The sequence below is a fragment of the Onychomys torridus genome, unplaced genomic scaffold, assembly GCF_903995425.1.
Source record: "Onychomys torridus unplaced genomic scaffold, mOncTor1.1, whole genome shotgun sequence".
NCBI lineage: Eukaryota > Metazoa > Chordata > Mammalia > Rodentia > Cricetidae > Onychomys > Onychomys torridus.
The window spans coordinates 6,872-17,681 of NW_023411488.1; the positions used below are offsets into that span (position 1 = coordinate 6,872).

At 47.9% G+C, this 10,810-nt stretch overlaps 1 protein-coding gene and 1 pseudogene across 1 annotated transcript; both read right to left on the reverse strand.

Annotated features, from left to right (window-relative positions):
* Positions 1-451: 451 nt before the first annotated feature.
* On the reverse strand, positions 452-2,326 carry LOC118575166 (annotated as a pseudogene).
* A 1,767-nt stretch (positions 2,327-4,093) lies between these two features.
* On the reverse strand, positions 4,094-6,508 carry LOC118575167 (E3 ubiquitin-protein ligase RBBP6-like). The gene is given in 1 exon segment (XM_036175830.1): positions 4,094-6,508. A coding segment is annotated over 1 exon segment (2,415 nt).
* Between the last annotated feature and the right edge of the window lie 4,302 nt (positions 6,509-10,810).

The following is a 10,810-nucleotide window of genomic DNA, read 5'->3' on the forward strand; positions in this document are numbered from 1 at the left end:
AAAATGACAATCTTACCAAAAGAAACCTACAGATTCAGTATGATTCCCATCAAAACCACATCAGAATTTTTCACAGACCTTGAAAGAATACTACTCAATTTCATATGAAAAAAACAAAATAACCTAGAAGAACTAAAAAAAAAATCCTTTACAAGAAAACATTTGGAGCATCACCATCCATGACTCCAAGCTCTACCATAGAGTTATAGTACCAAAAACAGCTTGATACTGGCATGAAAAGCAACATGTGGATGAATGGATTTGAACTGAAAACCCTGATATTAATCCACACAGCTATGAAACCTGATCTTTGATAAAGAAGTCCAAACTTTACAATGGATAAAAGAAGGCATCTTCAATATGTGGTGCTGGTGTAACTGAACATCAACATGTAGAAAATTGCAAACAGATACATATCTATCACCATGCATAAAACTCAAGTCCAAGTGGATCAATGACATTGCATTGTAGGCATGGAGGTTGGCTGAGCAGTCAGCATTCCTGACGACCATACCCAAGGTTTTGATATATTGTTAGGAGCTGGTGGAAACTTTGGAGGAGGGATACTGTATCCTGAAGTCTGGGCTGGTCAGGAGAAAACCCAGAAGAGAACTATGGTGGAGGGACACCTGGAGGAACAGGCACACAGGCTGGAGGAGCTGGGTGTGAGGGGCCTTGCACTCTCTGGGATCTTTGGCTGTGCTGTCTCACATGCTCTGTGCTCCTGGAACAACTTCCTTCCCCTCTTCTGACTTGCTGTGGTGGAGAAACCAGGTAGCCAAGCTTGTTGAAATGTCCCCAACCTGGTGGTGAACCACCTGGACGAGCAGCATTTTTTTCTTACCGGACCAGTTGTGGGGATCCACTGTCCCTGCAATGATGACTGTGCCAACTGAGATGGGGTTCCAAGGACAGGCACCTCGTGATCCTTTTCCTCAGGAGGAGTAGTAGTTGCAATTGAGGATGTTCCCTTAAAATGTTCTGATTCGCATGCTGAAGCTGGTAATAATTTATCATCCGAATCCTGAAAAGGACCACCTGATTTTTCTGAATGGATTGGTATAGACACTGACGCAATCAAATCATGTACCAGAGCTGGGACAGAAGATGGATTTCCAGACACAGAAGGAGTCAAGGAAGATGGACTTGAAGTTATCAAAGATACTGAGGGAGCTGAGCCAGTTGAGAAAGACATCACTTGGATCCTCAGAGGATCCTGCTGTCTCCATACTGGAGTTCTCATCAGAGTCTGCTGGTTATGCTGAATGAAGGCTTTTGGTGGTAGTATTTGGGGTTGGGGCGGAGGTAACTATTTTTGTTGTCCATTTGTATAACCAGTTCCATTTTTGAAGTTATTAACAGCCTGTCATAAACACTTGTTGACAGTTAAAACATCTAGAAAAACATCGTTCTGATGACACGTTGGACATGTATGTTCATCTGATTCCAGGAGGGCTGTCCTAATGCATTCATCACAGTAACTGTTGCCACAGCAGGGGATGATGGCGGCATCCACCATGAGGTCCTTGCAGATGAGGCACAGGAGCTCCCCCGGGATAGGACGGTCTTCTTGTGAAGATGAAGATGAAGATGACGACGGTTCCCTTGGTAACAAGGGTGCCTTCTCTTTCTTCCCCACACCATAGGCCTCCGCATCCACGGTTGGTATTGCGTATTTTCCAGTGTTGGTAAGCAGTGCACCCTTCGCGTTAGGATCTTCCACCTCAGTCAGAAAACTTGTAGGAATTCCAGTGCTCCTTCTGATTCTCCGGCCAGTCTGCAAGTTCTTATCCCCGTTTGTTGGGCAACTCTTAACATGATGACCGGGGACACCACAACGAAAACAGGTATAAGACGGAGGTGGTGGACCTAGAGGCTGCTTCACGGAACCCATTGGGCCGTATTCACGGCCACATTGCAACATCATCGCTTTGATTTTGTCTTCCTCCGAAGCTTCGGCTTCAGCCAGATTGGCAGTCTCTGTGAGCTGGGCCAGAGAAAGAGATGCAGAAGAGTCAGCGCTGGCCTGTTTGGTTCCCGTCACTGGTTCAGTTCGACTTAGAGCGTATGTCTTCCTGGCCGACTTAGCACCTCCAGGAGGAATTCTTCTGACAATGACAGATGTGTTTTTAGGAACTGGCGCATTGTCATCCGTATATTCTTCTTCCGTCTCTGCGTTGAAGATCCGCAGATCGCTATTGGCAGCTTTCAGTCTTTCTCTCCCCATAATCTGCTTCTTTAAGTCGCACAGGGAGATATGGAGCCCATCAAAGACGATCATGTCATAGTTGAGTTTAGAGGAAAATTTATAGTGCACACAGGGCATGGTGGCAGAGGATTCCGTGTGCTGGGCGCCGCTCTGAACCCTGACCTTTGCAGCTGGGACTCAAGTCAGCCCCGGGACCTTGATTTAACTCCTGTCTTCCAAGACGCTGTCTCAGAAGAGAGCTAGCTCCGAGGGCTAGAGCCCAAGACTCTTCCTCTGAGGGTTGTGCGTTTGTGCCCCACACTGGCTACCAGATAAACCACCAGTTCTACTTGGTTCCGATAATAAATGCCCAGACACAGTTATCTCAGACAGAAATTGCCAAAAGATCACAGAGACCAGGAGTCAACCCACAGCCAACTCTCACCCACCTTTCCAAGTCCTGAGCTGGAAGGCGGAGATCCCGTCTCTAGGAATCCTCAGACCGAATGAGCTGAGATCCTGTCTCCACCCGCCTTATATTCCTGTCTCCACCTCCCGGGTGGTGGAATTAAGGGTGTGGCAAAACCCCGCCCACTACCTCTCTTTCTCTTTCTTTTTTCTTTTGTCTTTTCTTTCTCTCTCTCTCTCTCTCTCTCTCTCTCTCTCTCTCTCTCTCTCTGTGTGTGTGTGTGTGTGTGTGTGTGTGTGTGTGTGTGTGTTGTGTGTGTTACTGACTGACTGAATCTCATGGAGCTGGGGTGGTCTTGAACTCCTGATCTTCCTGCTTCCTCCTCCCTCCTCCCAAGTGCTGGGATTAGAGGTATGGGCCAACACTCCCTGGCCTCTATGCTGAACTAGTGCCTGGATCTGCCCTCTGATCTTCAGGGCAACCTATGTGATTGGGGCATAAACAAAATATCACCACAGTCATCCTCAACTACATAGGACTAAGAGACCAGGCAACATAAGATGATAAAAGAGGTTTTGATGTCTAGCTCTACTGCCAGGAAATGCAAAGGCTAGAAAGAAAGGTAGCTTTGGCATATCACGCACAATAATACTGTGGCAAAGCGTTGCCAAAGGTTAAATGAAAGAAGCAGCTGTAAGGGATATAAAGTTGAGTGCAGAACCTGCCATGTGCGTAAAATATCACAAAGGAGTGGAAATAAGCAAAAATGAAAACGCAGAAACACAAAACACTGGGGTCATGAGATCTTTAGGAGCATTTTATTTGTATTTTTCCATCTCTCAAGCCTACATGATCATATTCCGTTGCCCGCTTTTTTATAACTTTATTATTTAATTTAATTTTACATGTCAGCCACGGATTGCCGTGTCCTCCCTCCTCCGGCCACCAACCCCGCTCTCCCCTCACCCCACCTCCCTTTCCCATCTCCTCCAGGGCAAGGACTCCCCTGGCGATTCAGCTCAGCCTGGTAGATTCAGTGCAGGCAAGTCCAGTGCCTCTGCTCCCTTCACCCAGGCAGAGCAATGTGTCCCTGCATAGTCCCCAGGTTCCAAACAGCCGCTCAGGACAGGTCCAGGTCCCACTGCCTGGGGGCCTCCCAAACAGTTCAAGCTAATCCACTGTCTGACTTATCCAGAGGGCCTGAACCAGTTGGGGGCTCCTCCTCAGCTCTTGGTTCAGTGTTCATGTGTCTCCACTAGTCTGGCTATTTGTCCCTGTGCTTTTTCCAATCATGCTCTCAACAATTCTCACTCATACAATCCCTCCTCCATAGAGCCGAATGGACTCCCGGGGCTCTACCTGGGGCCTGGCCGTAGACCTCTGCGTCCCCTTTCACCAATCATCGGATGAGAGTACTACCACTACAGTTACGGTGTCTGGCTGTCCCATCACCAGTGTAGGTCAGTTCCGGCTCTCTCTAGACCATTGCCAGTAGTCTACTGTGGAGGTATTTTGTGGAATTCGGTAACCTTTCTGGTGCTTTGCTTCTCAAAAGGGTCCCTAAGGTGGACCCTCTGCCCTTAATAGGTTTTGGCGTCATGGGGGTGGGTGAACCTTCTCTGAGGAGACCTTGAGCGAGAATGATATCGTCTCTGTGGAGGTGACCTTGACCGAGATCTGTGAGAAGCTCCAGATCTGGACCCTGAAGGGTGATGACGTCTCTCGCCTCTGCCTCTCCTGGGGAACCAAGGTGATGGCGAAGAGAGGCCAGAGTGTGGGCGGCTGGAGGATCCAGAGTAAGAGCTGGACCGTGTCGAACCAGATCTTGAATTTGAGTCAGTGTATGCGCTTCTTGGATCCGATGAAGCAGTACAGGGAGACCGAGGCCTGGAACAGGAGCGCCTACGCTTCCTCTGAATCTCTTCCCACCCCGTCGACGCCTTAGGAAAATCATTGGTAAACTCGGCTAGCCTGGACTTTTCCTTCTCCTCTTCCCTCAGTCGTCGCTGCTCTCTATAGAATTCTTCCCTGGACAAAAGCCGTGCTGGCGTTGTAGGCGTGGTGTTTAGGTGAGCAGGCTGCACTCCTGACGACCATACCCAAGGTTTCCAGGTACTGGCAGGAGCTGGTGGAAACCCTGGACCGGGGACACTGTATCCTGCAGGCTTCTGCTGGCCAGGAGGAGACCCAGGAGAGACCTGTGGGGGAGGGACACCTGGAGGAACAGGCACACAGACCGGAGAAGCTGGGAGTGAGGGGCCTTGAGGCCTCTGGGATCTCCGGCTGTGCTGTCTCCCGCGCTCTGTGCTCCTGGAACAACTTCCTTCCCCTCTTCTGACTTGCTGTGGTGGAGAAACCAGGTAGCCAAACTCGTGGAAATGTCCCGAACCTGGTGGTCCACCACCTGGATGAGCAGCCCTTCTTCTTACCGGACCGGCTGTGGGGATCCGCTGTCCCTGCAATGATGACTGTCCCAACAGAGATGGAGTTCCAAGGACGGGCACCTGGTGGCCCTTTTCCTCAGGAAGAGCAGCAGTTGCAGTTGAGGGGACTCCCTTGGAATGTTCTGGTTCCACCGCTGCGGCTAGTGAGAATTTATCACGGGCCTCCCGAGAAGGGCCATCTAGCTTTTCCGAATGGACTGCTACAGGCACCGTCCCGGGCAAATCAGGTTCCGGAGCTGGGCCAGAAGATGGATTTCCAGGCACAGAAGGAGCCAAGGAAGATGGACTGGAAGTGAACGAAGATACAGAGGTAGCTGGGCCCGCTGAAGAAGAGGTCACCGGGATCCTCAGGGGATCCTGCTGCCTCGATACTGGGCTTCTCATCAGAGGCTCTGCTTTCCCCTGAATGAGGGGTATCGGTGGCAGGACTGGGGTTGGGGCTGGAGCTAAATGTTTGCCGGGTACTTTGGTATAGCCAGTTCCGTTACCGAAGTTAGTAACAGCCTGTCGTAAACACTTGTTGGCAGTTAAAGCATCTGGAGAAACATCGTTCTGATGACACGTTGGACATGTATGTTCATCTGATTCCAGGAGGGCTGTCCTAATGCATTCATCACAGTAACTGTTGCCACAGCAGGGGATGATGGCGGCATCCACCATGAGGTCCTTGCAGATGAGGCACAGGAGCTCCCCCGGGATAGGACGGTCTTCTTGTGAAGATGAAGATGAAGATGACGACGGTTCCCTTGGTAACAAGGGTGCCTTCTCTTTCTTCCCCACACCATAGGCCTCCGCATCCACGGTTGGTATTGCGTATTTTCCAGTGTTGGTAAGCAGTGCACCCTTCGCGTTAGGATCTTCCACCTCAGTCAGAAAACTTGTAGGAATTCCAGTGCTCCTTCTGATTCTCCGGCCAGTCTGCAAGTTCTTATCCCCGTTTGTTGGGCAACTCTTAACATGATGACCGGGGACACCACAACGAAAACAGGTATAAGACGGAGGTGGTGGACCTAGAGGCTGCTTCACGGAACCCATTGGGCCGTATTCACGGCCACATTGCAACATCATCGCTTTGATTTTGTCTTCCTCCGAAGCTTCGGCTTCAGCCAGATTGGCAGTCTCTGTGAGCTGGGCCAGAGAAAGAGATGCAGAAGAGTCAGCGCTGGCCTGTTTGGTTCCCGTCACTGGTTCAGTTCGACTTAGAGCGTATGTCTTCCTGGCCGACTTAGCACCTCCAGGAGGAATTCTTCTGACAATGACAGATGTGTTTTTAGGAACTGGCGCATTGTCATCCGTATATTCTTCTTCCGTCTCTGCGTTGAAGATCCGCAGATCGCTATTGGCAGCTTTCAGTCTTTCTCTCCCCATAATCTGCTTCTTTAAGTCGCACAGGGAGATATGGAGCCCATCAAAGACGATCATGTCATAGTTGAGTTTAGAGGAAAATTTATAGTGCACACAGGGCATGGTGGCAGAGGATTCCGTGTGCTGGGCGCCGCTCTGAACCCTGACCTTTGCAGCTGGGACTCAAGTCAGCCCCGGGACCTTGATTTAACTCCTGTCTTCCAAGACGCTGTCTCAGAAGAGAGCTAGCTCCGAGGGCTAGAGCCCAAGACTCTTCCTCTGAGGGTTGTGCGTTTGTGCCCCACACTGGCTACCAGATAAACCACCAGTTCTACTTGGTTCCGATAATAAATGCCCAGACACAGTTATCTCAGACAGAAATTGCCAAAAGATCACAGAGACCAGGAGTCAACCCACAGCCAACTCTCACCCACCTTTCCAAGTCCTGAGCTGGAAGGCGGAGATCCCGTCTCTAGGAATCCTCAGACCGAATGAGCTGAGATCCTGTCTCCACCCGCCTTATATTCCTGTCTCCACCTCCCGGGTGGTGGAATTAAGGGTGTGGCACAACCCCGCCCACTACCTCTCTTTCTCTTTCTTTTTTCTTTTGTCTTTTCTTTCTCTCTCTCTCTCTCTCTCTCTCTCTCTCTCTCTCTCTCTCTCTGTGTGTGTGTGTGTGTGTGTGTGTGTGTGTGTGTGTGTGTGTGTGTTTACTGACTGACTGAATCTCATGGAGCTGGGGTGGTCTTGAACTCCTGATCTTCCTGCTTCCTCCTCCCTCCTCCCAAGTGCTGGGATTAGAGGTATGGGCCAACACTCTCTGGCCTCTATGCTGAACTAGTGCCCGGATCTGCCCTCTGATCTTCAGGGCAACCTTTGTGATTGGGGCATAAACAAAATATCAACACAGTCATCCTCAACTACATAGGACTAAGAGACCAGGCAACATAAGATGATAAAAGAGGTTTTGATGTCTAGCTCTACTGCCAGGAAATGCAAAGGGTAGAAAGAAAGGTAGCTTTGACATATCACGCACAATAATACTGTGGCAAAGCGTTGCAAAAGGTTAAATGAGAGAAGCAGCTGTAAGGGATATAAAGTTGAGTGCAGAACCTGCCGTGTGCGTACAATATCACAAAGGAGTGGAAATAAGCAAAACTGAAAACACAGAAAAACAAAACACTGGGGTCATGAGATCTTTAGGAGCATTTTATTTTTATTTTTCCATCTCTCAAGCCTACATGATCATATTCCGTTGCCCGCTTTTTAATAACTGTATTATTTAATTTAATTTTACATGTCAGCCACGGATTGCCGTGTCCTCCCTCCTCCGGCCACCAACCCCACTCTCCCCTCACCCCACCTCCCTTTCCCATCTCCTCCGGGGCAAGGACTCCCCTGGCGATTCAGCTCAGCCTGGTAGATTCAGTGCAGGCAAGTCCAGTCCCTCTGCTCCCTTCACCCAGGCTGAGCAATGTGTCCCTGCATAGTCCCCAGGTTCCAAGCAGCCACTCAGGACAGGTCCAGGTCCCACTGCCTGGGGGCCTCCCAAACAGTTCAAGCTAATCCACTGTCTGACTTATCCAGAGGGCCTGAACCAGTTGGGGGCTCCTCCTCAGCTCTTGGTTCAGTGTTCATGTGTCTCCACTAGTCTGGCTATTTGTCCCTGTGCTTTTTCCAGTCATGCTCTCAACAATTCTCACTCCTACAATCCCTCCTCCGTAGAGCTGAATGGACTCCTGGAGCTCTACCTGGGGCCTGGCCATAGACCTCTGCCTCCCCTTTCATCAGTCATCGGATGAGAGTTCTACCACTACAGTTACGGTGTCTGGCTATCTGATCACCAGAGTAGGTCAGTTCCGGCTCTCTCTCAACCATTGCCAGTAGTCCTTTGTGGAGGTATTTTGTGGAATTCGGTAACCTTCCTGGTGCTTTCCTTCTCATAAGTGTCCCTAAGGTGGACCCTCTGCCCTTAATCGGTTTTGGTGTCATGGGGGTGGTTGAACCTTCTCCGAAGAGATCTGGACTGAGAAGGATAAGGTCTGTGCAGAGATGACCTTGACCTGTCTCCACCCACTACCTCTCTTTCTCTTTCTTTTTCTTTTGTTCCAACTGATTGATTCACATATATATAGCTTGGTCTTGAACTCCTGATATTCCTGCTTGCTCCTCCCTAGTGCTGGGACTAGAGGTATGAGGAACACACCCTGGCCTCTAAACTGAACTGTTGATTGAATCTGCTCTCTAATCTTCCGGGAAATTTTTATGTTTGGCACATAAACAAAATATCACCACAGTCATCCCCAACTACACATGAGTTTGAGACCAGGAACTTGAGACTCTTCTTAAAGAAATAAATTAATAAACCCAACATCAATATATTTGAGATTATATGATTTAAGCTTCTGTCTTCCTTTTTCTTCTATGGCTATATTTTAAATACTCTTAATGCTTAGAATCAAAATTTCTGTAAATCTACATGTACTTCCTAGGAAAACTTCCAGGTCTCCAAATTTTTAACATTGATTTTTTGTTACCAGGCCATACTACATGTTCATTTCTATCCAGGGTGTTCCTGATTGCTCATAAATCCATTTGCCTCTGTCTCTGAACTGCTCAGGTTTTTTTCTATTCATTTATTATTTTATTTTTGTTATTTGAGGACTAGTTTCTCTATTTAGTCCTTACTGTCATGGAAATCTCAATATAGATCTATTGGCCTGAACTCTGAGATCTGTCTTGCTCTGCCTCTGTGCTTTGATTCAAGTCGCTTCCTTCCTGTGTACTTTTATGCTTAACTGACATTAAATAACTGCACCATTTGGAGTATAATGTGATGTTTCAATATATGAACAGGTTGTATAATGGTCAAATGAGTGTAATTTATCATATTCATCATGTTAAACCTCAAGTTGTCAACTTGCAAAACCCTCTTCAAGCTAGATATATTGAATTGTTTAGTAAATTGTTCAGTGAAGCCACAAGTGCTGCAGGAGTCAAGAACTTCTTCCCCACACTGTTGTACCCACACCCATCCTTTTTCTGTCCTTCTTCCTCCCCACACTCACAGCATCTGTAGACTCAATTATCTTCACCACTTTTTGAGGTATGTTCACCACTCATCAGTTGAATGATTTCCAAGGATTCTGCTCTAATGTATGACTATAAGAGGTTTTCAAGTGTTTAGATAAAAGCCAGCATTCCTGGGGAATCTGTGAACTCAGTTGCTGTGAACGAAAGGACTCATTTCCCTTACTTCTGGCAAAATGGGCCAATGGCTTTCCAGTTAACACATATGAGTGGCACCTTTCTGCATATCAAGGCCCATGCCAGTCTCCAGGCTCCCTCAGTCCCTACCCACAAGTACTAGTTAAACATTTCAAAGACTCCACACCGGTCTCCTGGCTCTTCCCTCCCTCTAGCTATTCACCACACTTGTAATGGAGATATTCTCACTGTTCTAAGTTGTCTCTTGCTATTGTCCCAGTGCTCTCACTGGTCTATCCCCTGCTATTTTCCCTATGCTCTCACTGTGGTCTATCCCCTGCTATTTTCCCTGTGCTCTCACTGTGGTCTATCCCCTGCTATTTTCCCTGTGCTCTCACTGTGGTCTATCCCCTGCTATTTCCCATATGTGCTCACTCTTGTCTATCCCCTGCTACTTCCACAATGATCTCACTGTTTTCAATCCTCTATTCTTTCCTACTATCTTGCAGAAAGCATTGACATACCGAGGCTGCTGGCTATGTTCAGTCGACTTCTTTTGTTTCTGCTCTGGCCTTTGAGATGTCTCTGACTGTTCTCTCTCTCTCTCTCTCTCTCTCTCTCTCTCTCTCTCTCTCAATAAAACATTAGCTGTATCATGGAGGAGTTATGCCTGCAGTTCCCTACTCTGCCTCACTTACATGCATCTGGTACTGAAATATTCTGGGGCCCAAACTCCTGAGATACACATAGAACTATAATTTATCTTTCTGTTCCATGTATATTAGATCCAGGGGTTACACTGTAGGAGCCTACTTTCTCCTATTTAAAAATAGGGAGGGTTTGAAAAATTAGTTAATACCCACAAAAAGCTGGGTTAAAGAAGTTTGGGGATTATTTTGAAAATATATTTTGCCCATTTGACATGATTAATAATGGCCTTTAAAGCACATTCTTACAATTTAATATGAGACTTTGTGTGTGTATGCAGGTGTGTGTGTGTGTTGTGTGTGTGTGTGTGTGTGTGTGTGTGTTTATGTGTGCATGTGGAGGGCGGTATAGTGTGTGCATGTGCTTATGCACATGTGTTCCTGTGTTTGTGGAGACCGAGGACAAAACCAGGTGTCATCCTTTGAGATAAAGTCTTTCATTGGCCTGGAGCTCAACTATCAGGGGATGGTAGCTAGCCAGGGGAGTTCCTGGGTCCAATTCCCAAAACTG